Source organism: Anarrhichthys ocellatus, unplaced genomic scaffold (genome assembly GCF_004355925.1).
Source record: "Anarrhichthys ocellatus isolate YVR2014 unplaced genomic scaffold, GSC_Weel_1.0 scaffold13, whole genome shotgun sequence".
NCBI classification, from domain to species: Eukaryota; Metazoa; Chordata; class Actinopteri; order Perciformes; family Anarhichadidae; genus Anarrhichthys; species Anarrhichthys ocellatus.
This window is the reverse complement of record NW_022280043.1, coordinates 1,708,721-1,729,669: the sequence shown is the minus strand read 5'-3', so window position 1 is coordinate 1,729,669 and position 20,949 is coordinate 1,708,721. Positions and strand designations below refer to the sequence as shown.

General features: G+C 39.8%; 6 protein-coding genes across 18 annotated transcripts in view; 4 read left to right on the top strand and 2 right to left on the bottom strand.

The window, feature by feature from the left end:
- Positions 1 to 97: 97 nt before the first annotated feature.
- On the top strand, positions 98 to 3,893 carry cyp21a2 (cytochrome P450, family 21, subfamily A, polypeptide 2). The gene is made up of 12 exons (XM_031853051.1): positions 98 to 218; positions 451 to 639; positions 760 to 849; positions 928 to 1,082; positions 1,249 to 1,344; positions 1,568 to 1,678; positions 1,776 to 1,862; positions 2,310 to 2,393; positions 2,523 to 2,636; positions 2,726 to 2,892; positions 3,451 to 3,554; positions 3,640 to 3,893. The coding sequence occupies exons 1-12, from the start codon at positions 98 to 100 to the stop codon at positions 3,891 to 3,893; spliced, it is 1,572 nt and encodes a 523-aa protein (XP_031708911.1).
- Positions 3,894 to 5,473: 1,580 nt separating this feature from the next.
- On the top strand, positions 5,474 to 10,008 carry LOC116386357 (uncharacterized). 3 transcript variants are annotated; one of them, XM_031852480.1, is made up of 8 exons: positions 5,474 to 5,590; positions 6,662 to 6,949; positions 7,030 to 7,314; positions 7,399 to 7,683; positions 7,788 to 8,048; positions 8,154 to 8,258; positions 8,380 to 8,405; positions 8,488 to 10,008. In XM_031852480.1, the coding sequence occupies exons 1-8, from the start codon at positions 5,518 to 5,520 to the stop codon at positions 8,623 to 8,625; spliced, it is 1,461 nt and encodes a 486-aa protein (XP_031708340.1). In that variant the 5' UTR covers positions 5,474 to 5,517; the 3' UTR covers positions 8,626 to 10,008. The 3 variants fall into 3 exon arrangements, with proteins under 3 accessions (XP_031708340.1, XP_031708342.1, XP_031708339.1); XM_031852482.1 differs by having other exon boundaries at positions 8,151 to 8,258; positions 8,503 to 10,008; XM_031852479.1 differs by having other exon boundaries at positions 8,151 to 8,258.
- LOC116386358 (uncharacterized) lies at positions 7,013 to 10,894 on the bottom strand. Of its 2 annotated transcripts, none has more exons than XM_031852483.1 (8): positions 10,797 to 10,894; positions 10,201 to 10,515; positions 9,839 to 10,114; positions 9,717 to 9,746; positions 9,426 to 9,608; positions 9,300 to 9,347; positions 9,150 to 9,203; positions 7,013 to 9,043 (listed from the first exon to the last, which is right to left on the bottom strand). In XM_031852483.1, exons 1-8 carry the CDS (start codon positions 10,861 to 10,863, stop codon positions 9,030 to 9,032), a joined length of 987 nt encoding a protein of 328 aa, XP_031708343.1. In that variant the 5' UTR covers positions 10,864 to 10,894; the 3' UTR covers positions 7,013 to 9,029. The 2 variants fall into 2 exon arrangements, with proteins under 2 accessions (XP_031708343.1, XP_031708344.1); XM_031852484.1 differs by having other exon boundaries at positions 9,992 to 10,114.
- Positions 10,895 to 11,615: 721 nt separating this feature from the next.
- LOC116386433 (allograft inflammatory factor 1-like) lies at positions 11,616 to 13,329 on the top strand. Its single transcript, XM_031852627.1, has 6 exons — positions 11,616 to 11,697; positions 11,774 to 11,835; positions 12,001 to 12,067; positions 12,161 to 12,202; positions 12,352 to 12,517; positions 12,857 to 13,329. The coding sequence occupies exons 1-6, from the start codon at positions 11,679 to 11,681 to the stop codon at positions 12,942 to 12,944; spliced, it is 444 nt and encodes a 147-aa protein (XP_031708487.1). The 5' UTR covers positions 11,616 to 11,678; the 3' UTR covers positions 12,945 to 13,329.
- A 103-nt stretch (positions 13,330 to 13,432) lies between these two features.
- Positions 13,433 to 16,890, top strand: LOC116386432 (casein kinase II subunit beta-like). Of its 2 annotated transcripts, XM_031852625.1 has the most exons (7): positions 13,433 to 13,525; positions 13,896 to 13,971; positions 15,019 to 15,121; positions 15,216 to 15,331; positions 15,417 to 15,492; positions 15,571 to 15,760; positions 16,127 to 16,890. In XM_031852625.1, the coding sequence occupies exons 2-7, from the start codon at positions 13,900 to 13,902 to the stop codon at positions 16,215 to 16,217; spliced, it is 648 nt and encodes a 215-aa protein (XP_031708485.1). In that variant the 5' UTR covers positions 13,433 to 13,525; positions 13,896 to 13,899; the 3' UTR covers positions 16,218 to 16,890. The 2 variants fall into 2 exon arrangements, with proteins under 2 accessions (XP_031708485.1, XP_031708486.1); XM_031852626.1 differs by having other exon boundaries at positions 13,433 to 13,971.
- Positions 16,705 to 20,949, bottom strand: part of LOC116386431 (uncharacterized) — a 20,506-nt gene continuing 16,261 nt past the window's right edge. For 7 of the 9 annotated variants that reach the window (XM_031852618.1, XM_031852620.1, XM_031852615.1 and 4 more), the window contains 5 exons: positions 19,797 to 20,159; positions 19,175 to 19,297; positions 18,865 to 18,978; positions 18,699 to 18,779; positions 16,705 to 18,572 (listed from right to left, as the gene is read on the bottom strand). In XM_031852618.1, coding sequence (XP_031708478.1) covers positions 18,543 to 18,572; positions 18,699 to 18,779; positions 18,865 to 18,978; positions 19,175 to 19,297; positions 19,797 to 20,159 — 711 coding nt within the window. In that variant the 3' untranslated portion in view covers positions 16,705 to 18,542. The remainder of the gene's footprint in view (positions 18,573 to 18,698; positions 18,780 to 18,864; positions 18,979 to 19,174; positions 19,298 to 19,796; positions 20,160 to 20,949) is intronic. The other 2 variants (XM_031852621.1, XM_031852622.1) reach the window with 2 other exon arrangements.

Here is a 20,949-nt window from a genome sequence, read left to right as displayed (position 1 = left end):
AGCCGACGAGCTCAGAGACAGATGAGGAGACTATAAAAGGGGCAAAGCAGTGTGCTGACCACCTTTCTGAAAGGGGACACCAGCGAGAAGACACAAAATGCCAATAGAAATATCATTTATCACTGTGGGAGCTGTGCTCCTAGTTGTGGTGCTGTTGACGGTACTGATTTGTATTTCTGGTCAGAGAGACAAATCTGTACAGAAAGACCACAAGGGAAGTAAGTCTACAGGTAATTATCTATTTATTGTCTGTATATTTAAACATGCTGATTGTACAATCAAGTGTTTTGATTTCTTGAAAATACAATGATTAATGAATGGGACATTTTCTTAACACATGGGAAACTAGTACACCACTGAACTTGATTACTTGATCTAATGTATTTATATGATAATTGTTTATTCTCTCGCTGTTTTACCTTTGTGTTTCTTAACTCCTTCATCCAGTAGTTGAATCTGGACTGCTGCAGTATCTCTGTCAGTTCCTGCCCCGCTCCTCGTCTCCTTGCCTCCCGGGTCCTCCCAGCCTCTTCCTTATAGGCAATATGATGGAGCTGACGCATGAACATCTGCCAATCCACCTGACCAATCTGGCACAGCGGTACGGAAACATCTACCGCCTGAAATGTGGAAACACAAGTAATCATCCCATTTCAGAATTATGGATTTCATGATATCAAATACTGACTTAAAAACTCAGCTTTTAAAAAGAAAAACTTTTTTTGTAGACAATACAAAACCTTGTTGTGTTTTTTTCAGCCATGGTGGTACTTAATAGTGGTGAAGTCATAAGAGAAGCACTGGTGAAAAAATGGTCAGATTTTGCTGGGAGACCAATTTCATACACAGGTAAACAACTCAAACTTCTTTTGCAGCAATAGTATGCATAATGTGTATGTCCTTATTACCTGTACTGACTTGCATCAGGTGACATTGTGTCCGGGGGAGGGCACACCATCTCTTTGGGGGACTATAATGAGGAGTGGAGGGCACATCGTCGCCTCGTCCACAGTGCTTTGCAGCGTTGCTGTCAGCAATCACTGCATGATGTGATCGAGAGACAGGCACTGCATCTGAGAGAGGTACAGAACACAGGAGGAACAAAATGAACACCAGGGAATTATATCGTGCCCTATTTTTATTTTTTTTTAAAGGGCTGTAATGTGCTTGCAGAGATCCAAACCAAATGTTGGAGACTTTCCACAGTGGTCACATAAAAAGATAAAGCTTGGTTTGTTCACTGTTTAGGTTTTGATGGACTATCAAGGCAGTGCTGTAGACCTCTCGGAGGATTTCACAGTGGCAGCCAGTAATGTCATCACCACTTTGGCTTTTGGAAAAGAAGTGAGTATCTCTCAGTGTCAAAGATGGATTTCAAAATATGCTTCTCATTAATCGACAGCTGTGCCTGGTTGCTGTTTATCTTGGGGACTGGCTAAGGTCGCTGTTCATGTTGCTCTTCTTAGAAGCATGCGTTAACTTGTGCACTCGTAATGTACTATTCTGTTACTGGACAGTGCATTTCTTTGATATGTTTTGTTAAAATATAAATCTCTGTGTTTTCTAGTATGAGAAGAGTTCTTCGGAGCTGCAGCAGCTGCACATCTGTCTGAATGAGATTGTTGCTCTGTGGGGCTCGTCCTGGATTTCTGCTCTGGACTCCTTCCCGCTGCTCAGAGTCAGCTAATGTTCACTGTCTTGACTATAGATCACAGCAAAGACTAGCAAACATCTTCAGAATGAGATTTTACACATTGTCCTTTGTTTTCTCAAAGAAACTACCCAATCCAGTATTTGCCCGTCTCCTGAAAGAGGTGGCCAAGAGAGATGCAATTATAAGACAACATCTCGACAATTACAAGGTTGGTGAAAACAAATGCCAAAGAATGAAGAGGTTTAATTCTGCTAAATTGTTGTGGTCACAGATAAACAAAAAGCATGTCTCGGTGTGGCTTAGTGATCAGAACAATTAAGACATCAGGATCATAAAATGAGTAATGTTATCTACTGAAATCTATATATATATATATATATATATATATATATATATATATATATATAAATATAATTTGTTTTTGTCTGCTTGCATATGTTACTATAGAGTGAAAGAGAAAGAAAATAAATTCACATCATAGATGCCTTAATTAAAAATTCAAGTTAATCGTCTTTGTGTATGTATCCAGAAAAGTGCATGAATTTGTAAGATATCATATACAACCCGTTGTATGTGTATACGTGGATCCTAGCTGCATAAATCCCATTTCCTGCTATGCTGATTTTAATCAGCTGTTGCTTTGTTGTCTGTGCAGTCACAAGACAAGAAAAATGACGACACAATTACAGGATCCCTCCTCCAGTGCCTTGACAAACTTCACCACACAGATCCCAGAGTGGTAAGTAGAACAGAGAATACCAGGGGAGATCAATTCTGAAATGTATTGGGAATAAATCTAATGTCATTCAAGACTAATACTGTAAGTAGCAGCACTTCTGTACTAAATTATGTGTTTTCATGTTTCCAGCGCCTGACAGATGTTCATGTTCATATGGCCACTGTGGACCTTCTCATCGGGGGAACAGAGACCACTGCAGCCTCGCTGAACTGGACTGTGGCCTTCCTCCTCCACAGACCAGAGGCAGGGCACGTCATTTACCATAAAACAACATATTTACAAACCCTGAAGTTTATCTCAGTGCCTCTCCCCTCTTTTACTTTAATCTTCAGGTGCAGGCCAAAGTGTATGACGAGTTGTGCACAGTACTCGAGGGACGATACCCCAAGTACAGTGACAGACACAGACTCCCCGTCCTGTGCTCTCTGATCAACGAGGTGCTCAGACTCAGGCCGGTTGCCCCGTTGGCGGTGCCACACAGAGCCATCCGAGACAGCAGGTCAGCTGAATGGCAAAATGAAGTTACAATGAAAGAATTAGAAGATTATTGGCTAACTACCACTTGTCTATAAGATCAGATATGGTTAAGCAGGCATTGGTACTGGTTGGTACAATACAGACCAGTTTACAAATCTTGTAACACAGACCTATGTTCCTCCAATACTTCACTCATCATGTTTACTCCTTGGTCCAACACCAAGACTGAAAGCATGGTGAACATGGCTGTACAGAAAGAATTAAAAACGCCTGCATAAAATATACTGTGCAAAAAAGCAATTATGTCTACACTGGGAAAGAAAACAAGTAAACAGCATGGGACCCAGGCTGAACTGTTGCTCCACATAATGAACCTCTGCTTTAAAAAATGCTTGCTTCCTGCAAACCAGCAACATCATGAATAAATAAATAAACTAGACAGCACCAAATGGGTCTAAATTTGTTGTATAATGTTTATGTCTATAAAGTATGCTATACTGATATATTCCTGTTGGTATCAGTCAGCAGGTACACACAAACTTTGCATTATGGAAAATGTATAACCACCATTCATGTTTAGTATTGCAGGTTACTTCATCCCTAAGAACACAGTCATCATTCCTAATCTTTTTGGGGCACACCATGATCCTGTAGTTTGGTCTGACCCATACAGCTTCAAACCAGGTACTGCTCTAACGGTGAGGTGAAGTGCATTCCTTTTCACTTGCTCAGCAGATCTCAAATAAAGTAGCTCCTCTCTGGCTTTCAGAGCGCTTTCTGGAGGGAGGAGGAAACTCCGCCCGAGCCCTGATCCCTTTCGGAGGGGGTGCTCGGCTCTGCCTGGGAGAGTCTGTCGCCAAAATGGAGCTCTTTCTGTTCACTGCCTACTTACTGAGAGATTTCCACTTCATCCCTCCTGAGAGCGGGGCCTCTCTGCCCGACCTGAGAGGAGTTGCTAGTGTTGTACTCAAGGTCAAGTCCTACACAGTTACAGCACGTCCGAGGCCTCTGACTAATACCTGAACTATAGTGTACTGCTTACTTGTTGCTTAAACGCTGTGCATTTGTGTGCAAATAAATGATTTTTTTGTCTTACTTTTACATGTAAACATAATTACAGAACATCCATGTGTATGTTTCTCATCAAAAATTTCCATTTGCCTGAAATATTAGATATCCAGATAAAATAGTCTGTTAATTAGTTCTTAAAACTTAATTTATACAATTATCTAGTCTTCTATAAATAACATGTAACCCGGGCCAGATATATATCATTTTTTGTTTCACCTCTTGAATAAAGACAAAGCTAATTGCATTAAAGTTGAAAATAATGAGCCTCAACATCACCTGTAGAGTGGAACATTACAAGGATGTACTGAACAGTCTTCAGGTGGAGCTGCATGCGAATCAAAACCTGGGGTTTGTACAAGTTACCGGACACTGAAACTGGTCAATTCTACACTAGTAATTCTACAGGACAAATATACAGTCTGGCAGCAAAAATTGTTCGCATTTACAACATCAATAGCCATCTGATGATAGACGATAACAGGTGTTACTAGAGGGTATTATCATTTATACATGTGACAAATATCACATGAAAGACACACAATGGACAGTTCACATGAAGCATTAATTTGCATACTGGCCACATGTTTGTATTAAGTTAAGGCAAGGCATGGCATGTTTATTTGTATAGCACATTTCAACAACAAGGTAATTCAAAGTGCTTCACATAAAAACATTAAAAACATCAAAACATAAGGCAAAAGAAAAGGAGATTTAAACCAATTAAGAACATTGATTGATACATTAAAAACAGTAATTAAAACACTAAAAAGCAATGAAATACAGTAGTAAAATGCAGAAATGCAGGAAATTGATTAATATCCTTGAATCTGGTTCAATTAAAGGCAGCAGCAAACAGAAAAGTCTTCAATCTTGATTTAAAGGAGCTGAGGGTCTCAGCAGACCTGCAGCTTTCTGAAACTTTGTTCCAGGTATCTGGAGCAGAAAAACTGAACGCTGCTTCTCCATGTTTAGTTCTGACTCTGGGAACAGAAAGTAGACCGGTCCCAGACGACCTAAGGGGTCGGGATGGTTCATAAGGTAGCAGCAGATCAGAGATGTATTTTGGCCCTAAACCATTCAGTGCTTTATAAACCAACAGCAGGATTTAAAAGTCAATTCTTTGTTGGACAGGAAGCCAGTGCAAAGACCTCAGAACTGGAGTGATGTGATCCACCCTCCTGGTCTTAGTGAGGACTCGAGCTGCAGCGTTCTGATTGACCTTTTACAGAGACCTGTAAACACACCGTTACAGTAGTCCAGTCTGCTGAAGATAAATGCATGGACAGGTTTTTCCAAATCCTGTTGAGACATAAGTCCTCTAATCCTTGATACATTCTTCAGGGGATAGTAGGCTGATTTTGTAATTGTCTTGATATGGCTGTTCAGGTTGAGGTCTGAATCCATAACTACACGCTACAAGTTAAAGGGTTAATGTGAAAAAATGAACATAGGCCTCTCCTGGGCTGGTCTTAAACTACAGATGAGTAATTTCCTGAGCATGTGATTTTAGAAAACCTTTGCCATCAGAGGATTTAGCAATAAGCAAGAAATCTGCGAGAAGACATCTGAGAGAAGAATGGTTTCCTTTATATTGTTACGACTCTGTCTTATATCTCTCACACAAGCAGCAGCTGGACTTCAGTTATTTGGTAATTATATAAAAAAAAGTTATCTTGTTAATCTGTTGTATTTTGGGGATATTTTGACTTAACACTAAGATCACTGACTTTATTTACAAAATGTTGAGGTACACCTACATGTAACAGATTCAAATTTCCAACTTCAAAATTAATCAAACGAAATGTTTACAACAATGAATAAAACAAAAAACTAATTCAAGATAAACTTTAACTAAAATTTTTAAATAATGCACGAATGTCCGATGTGGTTCTGAATGACGTTGGAAAGAATACTAGAATAGTATACTCAAATAAGAGTACTATTACTTTGGTAAAAATGTACTTAAAGTTAGATAAAAGTAAAAAGTAGGTCTGTTAAAATGCAGGCCTATACTCTCAGTAAACATCACTGTGCAACACTTTAAAAGGGGAAAGAGGGGGAGGTGCATGATAGAACGTTACTTTGCCTAGCGACGTTGGAGCTCTCCTCTGTAGAGAGTTGATTTTATTAATCGTATCTTTTCGTTTTTCTTTTCAATTGGCATATTGTCTTTGCTACACACATGACAACAAAGCATATTGAACTGAATAGATTTGAATTACAACAGTCAATGTGTTTGTTTTTGTACTCACCTGTCTGAACGCAAGTCTTGTGCACCACAAAGTCCTCCTAAATCTGCTCCAGCCAGGGACAACTACTCAACTCGTTCATCCTCAGAGCATAAATATAACCAGTCCGCCCATTCCAGCTTCTTTGTCCCACCATAACCAGTCGACTCGGTCTCTCTGGTCCTACCGAACGAAGAAGGTCATTAGTGAACGCAGAGTTCAAGTCACTGCGTGACTGAGTATCCACCGTCTAAATGTTAGCATGTTTGCATATTAGCCACACCGAGCATGCAGAGTGTTTGATTTGGGACAGGTAGAGTGCTCGCAGGATGGTGCAGGTAGCTGCAACCTATTTTCCTTTTCTTTTTTTCTTTTACTGAAAACAGTACACATGTTCAGTTCATGATGGAGGGTCACCAACTTCTAATTTGACAGAACGAGCTCATGACTTGGAAAATTAAATGTCTAAGATTAAATTCTCTTCTCCAACAGATCATTTGGGGATGTTTGCCTTACTAGGAGAGGATATTACTTTGCCATGTGGCATACCCTCTATTGAATCCTGCTCCTCTGTCAACTGGAACATGGCTGAAGAGTTTCAGTCGATCGCTGAGGTGGTGAAGGCTGGAAAGGTGACAGCTCCGAGTCCGAACGCCCTCAGGCTTGGCCTGCTAAAGGACTGCTCTCTGAAGATTAATCACCTGGAGCTCAATGATGCACGACTTTACTCTTGTGACAGTGGCACGCTCAATTCAAGCGTTTCACTTCAGATTCTTGAAGGTAAATGACTCCAACCATCCTTGAACAATGTAAAGTCAATATCACAGTGTCACGTGACATTTCTTCTTCTCATTCAACAGTTACTGAGCGCTCCACTCCTGCGGTAGGCACAATAGAGCTTCACTGCTTCCTCAACATGTATAAAGGACTCGCCCCTTGTAACAACAAAGGGATACATATCACGTGGAGGACAGGAGACAATACACCTTTAAATGGGAAAAGATTTAACTTTGACAATCCCTCTGAATGCTTCTCTAAACTGATCATCACTAAAAAGCTGACGGATCATCACAGAAAATGGAAATGCCAGCTGACTCAGAATGACACAGTGAAAGCTACCATCAGTTACACGACAACAATAAAAGGTACTAAACTTCACTTCAGCGCACTCCAAATGAACTATATGGTTTAACGTGTCCAAACTGTAACCAGTGCCCTCTTTCGCTCAGATGGCATAGAGGAAGTGTTTGCAGCAGTGGGTGAGTCAGTGTCACTCTCTTGTAGCGACACTTCCTCTCTTGGTGTGAGTGTCAGAGGGAAGTGGTCTGTGGGTGAAAGGACACTGACAGATGATATGTCACCCCAAAAAGGCCAAACAGAGAAATTTCATGTCAATGAAGATTCATCGCTGGTCATTAGCAAAGTGAGTGCTCTGCATGCTGGGGACTACCAATGTTCAGACTCCACTGATCAGCAAAAGGTGCTTAACAAAATCAGGCTGCACACCCTCGATGGTGAGTGTTAACACTTTAAATGCCAGAGCGGAGCATGAATTGTCCTATATCTACTTTGTGTCACTGCTATTATAAAACATTTCCTCTCACGTTTTTCTTTAAAGTTACCTCAGAGCGTGGGCCAGGTGGAGATAATCTCACTTTGACTTGTGTGCTTACCTGCACTAAAGAATGTGGAAAAGACATCAATTTGACTTGGTCCAGAGGTAGCCAAAATACCTGGCAGAGCCGCTTAATGAATGTCAATAACTCTCTGATAAACAGGCTGTTTCTCCCAGTTTTGTCAACGACATCAGATGAATTCATTTGCTTTGTGCATAGAGAGAGTGATGTGATGGCATCAAAGAAGTGGCACACTGTTCACCGTAAGTATGCATAATGCTAGTGTTGCCTTTTCTCCTAAATAAAACCAAAATGTTTAATGTTTCTGAGTAAACAGAGAGGAAATTATTACTATTTAATGTCAGCAGCTCTGCAAACACCTGCGTGGGTAGCCCTTCCACTAGCTCTCCTGATATGTATAACCGCTGGAGGATCCTACATGTACACTAAGAGGAAGCAGCACAAGGATGCAGGTAGTGAATGTGGTTTAGGAACCATACAACCTACTGTACAACTATGAGAATAATCTGGGAGCCTCAATGAGAATGAAATAATGCACGAAAGGCTGATGTTTTCTTTCCTCTCTGTTTGCAGGAAATGAACAGTCAAGTATTGGAATGGTAAGAGGCAAAACATAATTGTGCTGAAAATAATTTTTCATAGCTTTTGTCGAGCATATATTTCCCAATGTAATAACTCCAGTATTCCTCTTCACAGACTCATGTTTACGAGGTCATCCAGGATGCAAATCAAGAGGAATTACAACGGCAAAGACAACCCAAAAGAGGAGCTGTCGCCACCACTGACAGTTTCTATGATTTATTACAGGCTGTGAACTAAATAAAAGCGTCTTTTAACTTTGATTTCAACCATCTATACACTAAAAAGGCCTTTTTTTAAATGGTTATCAGTGTTTATGACTCCTTACTCGTGATCATTCATCGTCCTAAAGATATTTATTCACATTGGAAAGAAATAGAAAGATTACATTGTAAACACGTCTCCATTTTAAAAAAATAATACTGTTGATTAGATGTTGATGAAGAAACATGGCAATAAGGAAGACTCTTTTCAGCAGTCTAAAAACAGGTTAGCATTCTCTATGTTGATCCATCTAAATCTCAGTTACTCTTTTAAGATAAACACATTGCAGGTGAGTTAATGTTACATGTTTTACAAGATTAGACACTAAGGACTTTGATTTCACGAGGAAAATCTTCTTCTTTGTCTTCAGCAGACTGATGTTACTGATACCGGACTGCAATGATGGAGAGGAATTTGTTATTTGGCTATTTTGACATGATGTAAATTGAAGTATGACTTGATAATAGTAGTTGGGATTTGATAATAGCAGTACTACTTACAAGTACACAGGCCTTCATCCAGGGATTGTTGGTAGAGACAGTTGTTTGTATGATCTGTGAGATGAAGTTGAAAAGTTATCAATGAAATGGTACAGAAAGGTCACAGGAGCTGGACTAAAACAGGTAGTGAGAGAGTAACATGGTGCTCACCCTCTGAAGGTGTCAGATCCACAATCTCATAAACATCCGAAAGAGTACCTTAACAACACGAGCACACAAAGTTATTCTAATATGCCACGACACTGCATTGCTCATCAAGATTAATGAAGATCAAACCTGGTGTGTGCCTCTGGGTTTGCTGTGTAACTCTCCGGGTGTTCCGCCTGCGGTAAATGAATAGTCCTATCAGTGCAGCCATTATGGCAATCCCAACAATGACTGACGCCACAAGAACAGCAATAAATGCTCTGCTGCTCCCCTCCATCTTGGTTTCCAGAATAATCTCACTGGTTGTTAATCCTGGGCAAGACAGGAAGCAAAGCTAAGCATTTACAACATCAGATTTAACAGGAGAATACTGACACAGTTGGATTAAGTTGTATAATATTATAGTTTTTGCTGCAATACCTGGAACTGTGGCCACAGTGACATTTTCCACTTTACAAAGGAAATAGAAAAGGTACATTATTAGGAGTTATGCATATTGTCTTTAGTTGTCAGTGATGATACAAGATAGTTTAAAATCTTACCTCGGACACGCAGGTAAATTTCAAAGCAGCGCTGAGTTTGTCCAAGCACGTGCTTACAGGTATACCAACCACTGTCACTGTCATGCACAGACTGGATAGCTAATGACATCCCATTCATTTCAACCCTCTCAGAGTCAAGAGATTTAGGGTTACCTCCTTTCAGCATTGCCCAGGAGATATTTTGCGGTCCTTGTTGTCCTGATGTTACGTTCACTGGGCAGTTCAGGTTAACGGGAGAGCCGGGAGATGCTTTCACTGCTTGAAGGGTTTTGCAGTCTGAAAAAGGTGAGATCTCTGTCATACAGGAGTGGGATTTATTTGAAAAAGAGTGAAAATTAGGAGAATATAATGTGTGATCTTACCTCTCACTTTTATAGAAATGTTTTTGACATGAATACAGTCCCAGCCTTGCCAGATTTCACATCCATACAGTCCCTCATCAGATAGTTGTGTTTTTGTCAGAAAAAGGGACACATTTCTATCAGCATCCCATTTCACACGTTCAGCATCCTTGAGTTTGGGTATTTTAGGCCTGGCAAGGATCACCTTCATCTGACTGGCATCTGTGGCATACTTAATCAACTTGACTCTGTAGCAGCTCGTTGTTCTATAGTTCTCAAAGCAGGGGAGAACTATATCTTCTTCTTTAGAAGCAAACACAGTCTTTGGTAGGATGTCTTTAAAATGATAAGAGATCAAGATTAGAATCCCTTTCAGAATAACACCCAGAGTACGTTGTTTAAAGGGTTTTAGATTACATAGCTATAAGCCAGATAATTCAAGATTTTACAATAAATAGCAGATTATTAAAATATATTACATCCGTTATTAAATAAGTATGTCACCTTTTAAGTTCAACAACAGTCAGAGTTGGTATAAAGCAAATACTTCTTTGTTAAACTGACTATAAACAATAAAATACATTCCGAATGTGGTAATAATTCAGTGACCTACTCACCTCTGCATTCTGATTTGACTATTAACAGAACTAATAGTTGGAGACCTTGTAGATACAAATGTGCCATTTTCTAAGTAATGCAGCCAACTGGAGTGACACAATTGTATTCTCTTCAAGACTTGTTTTTTTGGTCTCCACCTATTCTCAGTTCTCTAAGTCACACATGACACTACCTGCACAGCCAAATGTTGTTTTTTGTTCCGTTGTACCTAAATGTGTGGTCAATAGAGCCCCCATGTGGCAAGAACAAGACACTACATCAAATTGACAAACGGAACATAAGAGCACATGTTGTTGTCAAGTAATATATTGAGGTCACGTTTAAATTTGAGTTGGATATGTTAAAGAGCAGCACTTGCTCCTCCCGAATTATCTTTACTGAGGTGCCCTTGAACAAGGCATTCAACCAGCAACCACTCCAGTGGAGCTGCTCAGTGACTGGCAGACATGCATTGCTCTATGCATGCAACTGCATAGGTGTGAATGCATCACTTTTTATTCAAACATGCCTCGTGAGCAGATTATTTCTGCAGATAAATGTGCATTGCTCACTGTTCACAACACAGTGCTGCGTCCCTCTTCCATCCTTAATTGTAATGTCGACTTCTTTTTTAAACTGGTGGAGATGTAACACTTTTCCACATAGACTGTATTAGAGCTTATAAATTACACAGCTTATTGTGCTGATCAAATTGAGGCTGTGTGTGAGTGTTATACTGTGAATTCACACCTCTGCTTTGCTGCAGCCATAAATACTACAGAGGAACCTCACCAACGCAAACCAAAACTTTGTTTCTTCACTTCCTCTTGTCGCTCAATTTAGAGAAACGCCATCATAGCTTTCCGCACTTTCCGTGTTCGGCTCTCAGCACTGTCAACAGAATGGACAGCAATGCTCAAGGTTAGTTTGCCTTTCCTTCTGCTAACTCTGTTTGTCATTTCACGTTCTTTATATTGTCTTGTACATCATTTCACAGGAGGTAAAGCATACGGTCTTCTCAAGTCTCAACAGGAAGAAAGACTGGACTCGATCAATGAGGTGAGTTGTTATCTTTAGAAAAAGTCATCGTGTTCCGTTAGAGATAACTGACTTTTGGAATTATTTTACTACAGACAGGAGCTGGACACAAACACATGGGACCTGTGTGATACCAATAATAATATGTCTGATTGATTTGTATTGTTTGGTGTCACTGCCCTATAGGCTTTTCTCTCAGACCCCAAGTATGCAGAAGAGGAAGACCTAAGTTCAAAGCTTGACATGTTTAAAAGTGAGTATCAAAAGGCTACCAATCGCTCCTCAGTTAATTGTTTTATTTAGTGTCACACATTTTGAAATGAGATTACATTTGTTTGTATTACAGAGAAATACATGGAGTTTGATCTCAACGACAAAGGAGAATTAGGTATAATTGCACTTGTCTTCAAATCTTTAATATTTTTTGCTACAATTTGCAACTGTTGCTTTCAGTAGTGAGTCAGATCATATTCACAGATTTTATATAGATAAGCACTTTTTTAGTTATTTTCTGTCTTTGAACGATCAACTTTATAGATTTAATGGGGTTAAAACAAATGCTGGAAAAACTCGGATTGGCCAAGACTCACTTAGAGCTGAAAAAGATGATGGCAGAGGTCGCTGGAGGGCCATCGAAAGACACCCTCAGCTACAGTGACTTCCTGAATATGATGCTGGGAAAAAGAAATGGAATTCTAAAACTGTAAGTGAATACATTCAGAGAATGGGTGGAGACCCAAAGATGGGTCACATGAGGATTAGAGTTAGCGGAGATTAAGTCTCCAAATTATAAAAAAAAAATTATGAAGCCTCTATTGATACAATAGTGAATATAGCCGATAACATTTTTATTTTTAATTTAAAAAAGTAGTTTCTCAATCTCAATTAAAACCTGAAAAATGATTACAGTTGTTAATAATATTGGCTACATTTTTTTATAAAGAACCTAGTAGATGATTGTTTAATGCAACAGTAGTACTCTCTATACTGTATACGTGTAATGTCCTGTATAGCAGCTGACATGTCATTTTCTTCATTTAAGGATCTTGATGTTTGAAGGCATGGGAAAGGAGCAGGAGCACAAAGATGTTGCACCACCTCGTCGCAAAACCTTTTCTGATCTGCCTTGAAAGAGCTCTTCATCCCAGGAGGGATTACTTTTTTCAGATTTAAATATAACCCAAATCTTTAAAATCCATGTCAATAGAAAAAACAAAACACCAACCATACTGTATAATGTGCATTATGAAGAAATGGAATCTACATGAAATGCTTTGGATATAGTGGACTACCAAAGCCTGCTTAATCCATATGATATTGCTTTAGCTACTTAATTAAATAGAACACAGGGCCGATTCATATCTGGACTCTACATGACCATTATCGTGTCAGACAAAATACCATAATATGTACAATATAGGAATAGCACCGTTTTATACAAGGTGAAAGCCATGATTCAAAGCATAAATTCAATGGTAGTTTTGTTGGAAATTCATTAAAGTGAATGAAAATAAATTTGTATTCTGTTCATGTTCTTAACAAAATCAGCCACATTTTCTCTCTCGGCAGTATTTTATGGGAATATGCGTCATGAGGAACTTTATTTTGAAAACTTTGACCGACCGGAAGACGTATTTGTTATCCAGGGAGCTAAACGAGGATAAACTAGCTAAGCTTGCAAGTTGATGTGTTAACTAATATAGAAATAAAGGTGAGTAAAAGTGACTCTCTGTAAACAATTATACACATGCAGGAAACAGTACCTCTAACGTTGACTACATATTGCTGTTACAAGAATAAATTCCACACTCTACGTACTATACGTGTTATAGCCAAGGGACGCTAGCAAGCAAGCTAACGTTAGCAGCAGGTCTGAGACGCAAACTCACGGTTTGCTTTAAATTATACAATAAAATCAAATGTCTCGTTCAAAGTCCGCGAGATAACAGATCAGGTTTGTTGCAACTAAGCTGTAAAATATCTAATCTGTGTTCGTAAACGTTACATCTCATATGAAGTGAATGTGTTTAGCCGCTAGCCACAGCGTTAACATCGGTCCATTGACTGGTTTGGTTCGTCAGGAGGATGAGTAGCTCGGAGGAGGTGTCCTGGATCTCCTGGTTCTGTGGACTCAGAGGGAATGAGTTCTTCTGTGAGGTTGGTCCACACATTGTTTTTAAACTGGAATTTATTTGGCCACATTTAGTGGGAACACCCATTGTTGTCACGACAGGTCAGCTGCCGTAAATAGGTTCTAATGAACGTAAAGGAGTCACGTGAGCACCAGTTCTCTGCATACATCCTATTTGTCATTCATTTGATTTAATAAAGATTTCGCTGGTTTTGAAACAAAAAACAAAATACACCCTTTACAAAGTATTACTTTTACAGTCATTTACAACAATCGGCTATAATAATGAAAATAAATCAATTTTATTTAAAAAGTATATATCAAAACGGTTTAAAATAAGTCTGAAAAATGTATTTGACGAAGCAAAAATCTGTATATATAGCCAGAGAAAACACTGTTTAATCTTAGCTGTATTTTTATGGTTGCAATGAAAAAATAAATGTACTTGGAAGTTGGGTTTGTACTGTCTCACATTTGTATAGCCCTGAACACCTGCAGATAGCATCTACATTTTTATATATATATATATAAATATATATAAATATTAAAAAAAATAGTAATGCTGTCTTAAGTACTTAAGACATGTATCTAAGTGTGACAGTTTCATATCTGGCTGGAAACATGTATTCTTTACACAAGCCACATGGACTAAACAATATACATGTATTTTTATTTCTAAAGTTGTTGCTTTTGCTTTGTGATGAGGGATATGATTTTATATTTGTCAGAGGATGTTCAACACTTCCCTATTACAGCCACTTCCCTGCTGTTTGCTACTAATCTGTTCCACTGAATTCACATTGGACCTTATCACTCAAATATGAAAGAAAAAACTGTTACAGTAAGAAGTACTAGGCATGTAGGCATCAATGCGTAACATGTCTAATTAGCTTAGCACTCACACAATCCAATTCTAATTTGAACTCCTTGCGTTATCATTGGCAGCATCTAAATAATCCTGTTAAGCTCTTGCATAACGCTTCCTTATTAATGTGCTGTAGCAATGGGATGTTGCTTGCATCAGTAAATAACGCCATTGATAGCCATTCATTGTCTCCAATGGTGTGTTACAGGTGGATGAAGACTACATACAGGACAAGTTCAACCTGACCGGTTTGAATGAGCAGGTGCCTCACTATCGGCAGGCTTTGGACATGATTCTGGACCTGGAGCCAGGTGAGAATATCAAGGAAGTAGCGGTTCCCACGTGATGTGGAAATAAAGTAGAGTCCCCTTTTTTAACTGCCTTTAATAACGTTTAATCTGACAGATGAGGAGCTTGAAGATAACCCCAATCAGAGTGACTTGATAGAGCAGGCAGCAGAGATGCTCTACGGGCTCATACATGCACGTTACATCCTCACAAACAGAGGCATTGCACAGATGGTAGGCTATCACTTCATGATTTCACATTCTGACATGCTTCATGGCATGAATCAATGGAGATTTCTAAAGTTGTTGTTCTCCATAGTTGGAAAAGTATCAACAAGGGGATTTTGGCTATTGCCCCAGAGTCTACTGCGAGAATCAACCAATGCTTCCTATCGGTAAGTCGGTGACAAATTCACGCTGTACCGTTGTCAGTGGCTATGAAGACGTACTCAACCATCCCTTGTCTGATGTAGGTCTGTCAGACATCCCCGGAGAAGCAATGGTGAAGCTTTACTGCCCAAAGTGCATGGATGTTTACACCCCCAAATCCTCCAGACACCACCACACTGATGGAGCCTATTTTGGGACCGGATTCCCCCACATGCTGTTCATGGTGCACCCAGAGTATCGTTCAAAGCGACCAGCCAACCAGTTTGTGCCACGGTGTGTTTGAGTTATTTGTTTTTATTAGTGCCGTGCTTTTCTTAGTATGTTTTAATGTGTAGGATTTTGGGGCTTTATTGGCAAAAATGGAATATAATAGTCATTGCTGTGTATTCATCACACTGCTCCTTTAAGTGGTTGGCGTATAGAAGACACGTTTCCCTCCGACCTTAGTCGGGCTCAATATTGAAGAAGTACTACAGGTTGACATTGATTACCTGGTCACATGTGTCCTGTTTAGGTATCTGTACTGAAACGCAGTTCTGGTATATCGGTTATCGCAAGATGTCATACAATACTCCGCCTTTGTAAAAAGACATTTCCTTTTGTCCAGGAGGTGATTGTGTTTCTTTTTTCTTCTTCCAGGCTATATGGTTTCAAAATTCACCCAATGGCTTATCAACTCCAACTTCAGGCTGCGTCAAGTTTCAAGAGCCCAGTCAAGACGATTCGCTAGAACAACACGATGGACTGAAAGACCTCGCTGTCTGCTTGTTGGAAGGAATGGATTATATAATCCCAATGAATGCCTGTACAGTTTCCCAAACTCACCTAGACACTTTCAGATTCAAACATTTCCTCATTTATCGAAACACCGTACAGTTGAGCAGGTTATTGTTTCTGTATTAAACATGTAACTGGTTCCAAAGGGTCAATCTCCTCATAATGTTGAACTTTAATTGATGTCTATCCGTCTTTGCACATGTTAGGGTTGTTTCCTCCTCAACGTGGCTTCAACTCCTGCGGTGTGCTTTCGACAGGTTTGCCTTATCAGTGATATGGTCAACCCATGCTTTTGAAAGTTAACATTAAATCATATTCATGTAGTATTTTATGCTGTAAAGATTAAGGATTCTATTTGAAAACAGCAATGAGTGTAACTGATCAGGTGCTCGTTCCAAGAAACAATGAATATCAAATTAGAGGAAGAAAATGGAACTATGCTTGATTTAAATTTTATTATTCGGCTGTTCAGTTTCCTTAAAGTTCAGAGACTGTTTGTACTCGATTGTTTAGGCAAATGTAACATGATAGTATATTACAATAGTTTCATCTCAAGAGTTTGGTGTTGATTGGACATGCAGCAACATCAACTGTGAATGGCATTAAATATTTATTTCTTACCAAGATCTCTTTCATACGTTCAGAATGGTATGCTTCACACACAGACTGCAGAGTAATGCACTTTTTATTTTTCCATAAAAAGACAGGGATAAGTCACGAAGCAACAATATTTTCCATCGTCTAAAAACTATTTTCTTTTTGTGAAATTCTACATTTTCTTCCAGGCGAGGTTTCTGTTGTTCATGTAGCTACAATACCAATGGCTTCTTTTTGGGTAAAAAAAAAAAAAAAAGAAGTTTGCTAACAAACATGCTATCTAAAAGGAATTCATATATTTAAAGCATTTTCTCTTCTATGGAAAAGCACAAGAAACAGTGAGAGAGCGATCTACTTGGACTATGTGGTAAAAAGGCTTTACAAACTCGGGTGATAATTAATGCAATACTTGTGACATCTCTAGTGGAAGCCTGGAGACCAGCGCGTGTCGAAACATCAGAGTACATCAAATCACACAAGACACTTCCTACTTTACAAATAAATTACTGTATAGTAGAACATGTAAAAAAGACAACTTGTGCTCCTATGAGAGAGACGCGCCACACATACTGGGACAGCTGCCTTCACCCCTTACAAGCGTGGTTATTGTGACAGACGAGCTTTGTATTTATTGACCTCACTTGGCTGAACATGAATGTACATTTAAAGTCGGGATGGATATACATATATATGGACATTCCTCGTACAATCAGAAGGAGGTCTGTAGTCTTACAAATAATATCAAAACCTGAGTTAAACAGACCAAAGCTTGCAGAGCTTTTCTTACCAACCAAATATATTCAAAGCAATTATGAGTTCTATGCTACTGAACGAAACATAGGACTGAAGCATGCGCTCCCCTGTCATGTGGACATTGTGAAAGGTTTGATAAACTTGGTGGACTACAAGAGGAAACGAATAAGAATGATTCAGAGCCTCAGAGCAGAGACCTCAGAATTCAGTAAACAGCACAGTGGTAACCTTCAATTTAATGAGCAGATGGATGAATAACTTAAAAACCTCAAATTTGTACAAATACTAGAAAAGCATTAATTCTATAAAATAGAGAATTATTTCAAAATAGATCCATTTTTTTAATTTAGACTTTACAACAATGTGTAGGCTGCTGGTTTAGGAAAGAGAATATGTTTAGGTTTCTGTACCTGAGCAGTGAACTGAGCAAAGCAACTGTCCAAATCTTTGTCCACTTTTCTATGCAAGGTATGTAATGCCATTCAAAAAAAAAAAAAATGCCTTTCCTGAATTAAATAGACAAGTAAACAACAAAAAAAAAAAGAATTCCCTTGAATGTAGTCTTAACGTTCCCCGCAGCACCAAGGGAATAAATGCTGATGGTGTGTAAACTAGAATGAAAACAGTGCATTGTTTATAAAATTAATGTAAAAACCACGAAGGAAATAAAAGCATTTAAAAGCAAACAGAACTGAAAATGCTGGGTTTTTTTTTTTTTTACCAATAATTTTTCACTAAGCTTTGTTGACACCTGGATGAGATAAGCATTTGATCAAACTCGAGCACTGTGGAGCCCTCCTCTACCTACAACTGATAAACAAACAAAGAGGATCTACTAAGATGCATCTACTGAATCATCCATAATAGTAGGTGCAGATTCAGGGCATGTTGTTTGGATATGTGTGCGTAGACGGAGCTGGTGATTCAGTTACAATACTGATGCTCCGCCGTCTTTCTCCTGCAAGACAGACATTAAGCGCACTTGTATTAGACTTAATATGAATTAGTAAAGTCACAATTGTCCTCATTTTCATTAGGTGATACTTAATGGCAACTTTTGACACAACCGGGCAGTGTTTTGTACCTTATCTTGGTCGATGTCAGAGTCGGCGGTTATGACGATTCTCTTCTCCACGCGGGTCTCAGAAGATCCGCTTTTCACTACCTGGTGGTGGGAAGAAAACGTAGAATTAAGAGGCGACATAAAATGAAAATAAAAAATCAGCACAAAGCAGGATTCCAATGCTAACCTTTGAGATGCGAGTGGTAGTGACTGTGGTGCCGCTGGTGCTCTCTGAGGTTACGGTCTTGGAGCTGGACGCGGTTGTGTTGTCTTTGTCCTCGTCTGTCCCATCAACTGCCACCTGAGAATTTAAAATAACGGGGAGACTGAGTAATCCTTTTGAGATAATGTGACCGTGAGCTTCAGCCAGGGAAGGTGCAGTGCTGCTATATTCTCATTCTGGAGGCGCCGGCCTGGTTCCTCCCAAGACTCCTCCAAGTAAACAGACCGTCTACAGCCGAGACACATCTGGGCTGAGCAGCTGCTGGAGCCCCTACCTTTGACGACTCATAGATGAAGGTCTTGGTCGGGACGATAGGGACCTCCGTGGTGGAGATGCCACTGGGTAAGGAGGCGGAGACAGCTGTGATGGTGACTGTCTGGGTCTGCACCAGAGGGGGCTGTGGATGGGAGCATAGCCCCACGAGTGGCTGTTTAACCAGACACCTCACACCTCACAGCAACCAACTTGTTTTACACCATTGCATTCTTCCTAAAGCCATCGTCTGCGTGAAGTCACTTTCACGGCAACAGCCAGTTCACCAAATGTCCTTACGACTTTTTTGGAAGCAACAGAATCATCGTGTTATTTTCCTTCCCGCCACCAACTACTTGAAAAGAAACAAGGAGACGGAAAGCCATACGTTGGGTTTGCAAAGATGATGAAAGTAAAGTCAAAGTGTACAACAGAACATTTGTAACCCATCACCATAGCTGAGAACACACCACTGTGCAACACCTCTGAATGATGAGCAAAATTCACCCGGTACTTAGCCGGTAAGAGATTCACAAGTTGTGATTTGTTACGGTGCTGCAAAGGAGTGATTAAGAGTGCCAGCCTTGAAATCATTCAGAGGCCGAGCAGAGGCGGATTCAGCGTCACCCTGGGGGGGGGGCTACCTGGAAGCAGCGTACGACCTGGGGACCATCGCTCCTGAAACAGGAAGCTGGGGAAGATCCGACTATCTTCCCAGAGCGCACCGACACTTCTGGACACGATCCTTCTTCCTCCTCCCGGGTCCCATCCAAAGCCTTACGGCAGCGGCCGAGGGAGGCGGGCAGCTGCACCATCTCCACCTCTACGGCGGGCACCGAGAAGGTCTCAAAAACTACAACCTCTTCCTGATCACATGACTCCTCCTCAACTCGAGCATCCTCAGGCTCACTGTCGTGGCTCACAGTGGGTCTCGGCATGCCTGAGAAGGTGTCCTCATGTGCAGTGTGTGTCTCTGAACCATTGCAAGGGAGACTAATGCACACGCTCTACAAGAGACACAACACAGCCGCTATGTGATCATGGGTAGGTGAAGTACTTTCTGCTGACATGGTATGTAGGATCATTGTTACAGAGATTATATGCATGAATTTGTACAGTATAGTATCCATTTTATGAGGCACGACAGATCTGTAGGAAGATAATGACTTACATTAGAATTTATTAAAGGCCATGTAGAGCCCTTCATGGACACAATGTACATTTTTCTTGAACTGATTTCCTCTACAGACGGTCACCAGATAAGATGGATACTGAACACAGGTATTACTCCATATTGTTTATTTCAGTAGGACTCTGAATGAATGGATTATTGTTTTTAGCTTCAATATTATTTCAACAATGACATGCCACTCACACTAATGTCATCAACTACAAAATCATATTTTTTAAATAAAGAAAATCACAAACTTGAGTAACGAATTCATTCAAGGGACAAACAATCGTATGAACTGTATATGGAATGCCTTTTATTCTTTGGTCAAATTTGATTGTCAAAAAAAGTCATGCAACGGGCAATCTGTTGCAGCTGCTGCACACTGCCCCGTCAAATACTGGTGAAGGACAAAGAGGTTCAGAAGTATCACAATTAAGCTGCCTCAAGGTCATCACAGGAAGTACGACACTGTGACAAAGAATGTTGAGAAGTTTCTCAGTAACAAGACTGACGATTTCTGGGATTTACCTAATGTGGGTTCAGAAAAAACATTTATATATATATTTATATATATATATATATCAAAAAATGGTGAAGGACAAAGAGGTTCAGAAGTATCACAA

What these genes read in the sequence shown, in the direction of transcription:
- LOC116386357 (XM_031852479.1), top strand. Translation starts at nt 5,518, where the DNA reads ATGGTTTCCTTTATATTGTTACGACTCTGTCTTATATCTCTCACACAA. An exon ending in AGCTGGACTTCAGTTATTTG is followed by an intron (nt 5,591 to 6,661) that starts GTAATTATATAA and finishes CTTCTCCAACAG; the next exon opens with ATCATTTGGGGATGTTTGCC. An exon ending in AACAGTCAAGTATTGGAATG is followed by an intron (nt 8,406 to 8,487) that starts GTAAGAGGCAAA and finishes TAATAACTCCAG; the next exon opens with TATTCCTCTTCACAGACTCA.
- LOC116386433 (XM_031852627.1), top strand. An exon ending in GACTGGACTCGATCAATGAG is followed by an intron (nt 11,836 to 12,000) that starts GTGAGTTGTTAT and finishes ACTGCCCTATAG; the next exon opens with GCTTTTCTCTCAGACCCCAA. An exon ending in AGAAATGGAATTCTAAAACT is followed by an intron (nt 12,518 to 12,856) that starts GTAAGTGAATAC and finishes TCTTCATTTAAG; the next exon opens with GATCTTGATGTTTGAAGGCA.
- cyp21a2 (XM_031853051.1), top strand. Translation starts at nt 98, where the DNA reads ATGCCAATAGAAATATCATTTATCACTGTGGGAGCTGTGCTCCTAGTT. An exon ending in AACATCTCGACAATTACAAG is followed by an intron (nt 1,863 to 2,309) that starts GTTGGTGAAAAC and finishes TTGTCTGTGCAG; the next exon opens with TCACAAGACAAGAAAAATGA. An exon ending in CCCATACAGCTTCAAACCAG is followed by an intron (nt 3,555 to 3,639) that starts GTACTGCTCTAA and finishes TCTGGCTTTCAG; the next exon opens with AGCGCTTTCTGGAGGGAGGA.
- LOC116386358 (XM_031852483.1), bottom strand. Translation starts at nt 10,863, where the DNA reads ATGGCACATTTGTATCTACAAGGTCTCCAACTATTAGTTCTGTTAATA. An exon ending in CATTTCTATAAAAGTGAGAG is followed by an intron (nt 10,115 to 10,200) that starts GTAAGATCACAC and finishes CACCTTTTTCAG; the next exon opens with ACTGCAAAACCCTTCAAGCA. An exon ending in AATTTACCTGCGTGTCCGAG is followed by an intron (nt 9,747 to 9,838) that starts GTAAGATTTTAA and finishes TCCTTTGTAAAG; the next exon opens with TGGAAAATGTCACTGTGGCC.
- LOC116386432 (XM_031852625.1), top strand. Translation starts at nt 13,900, where the DNA reads ATGAGTAGCTCGGAGGAGGTGTCCTGGATCTCCTGGTTCTGTGGACTC. An exon ending in TCAACCAATGCTTCCTATCG is followed by an intron (nt 15,493 to 15,570) that starts GTAAGTCGGTGA and finishes TGTCTGATGTAG; the next exon opens with GTCTGTCAGACATCCCCGGA. An exon ending in GCCAACCAGTTTGTGCCACG is followed by an intron (nt 15,761 to 16,126) that starts GTGTGTTTGAGT and finishes TTCTTCTTCCAG; the next exon opens with GCTATATGGTTTCAAAATTC.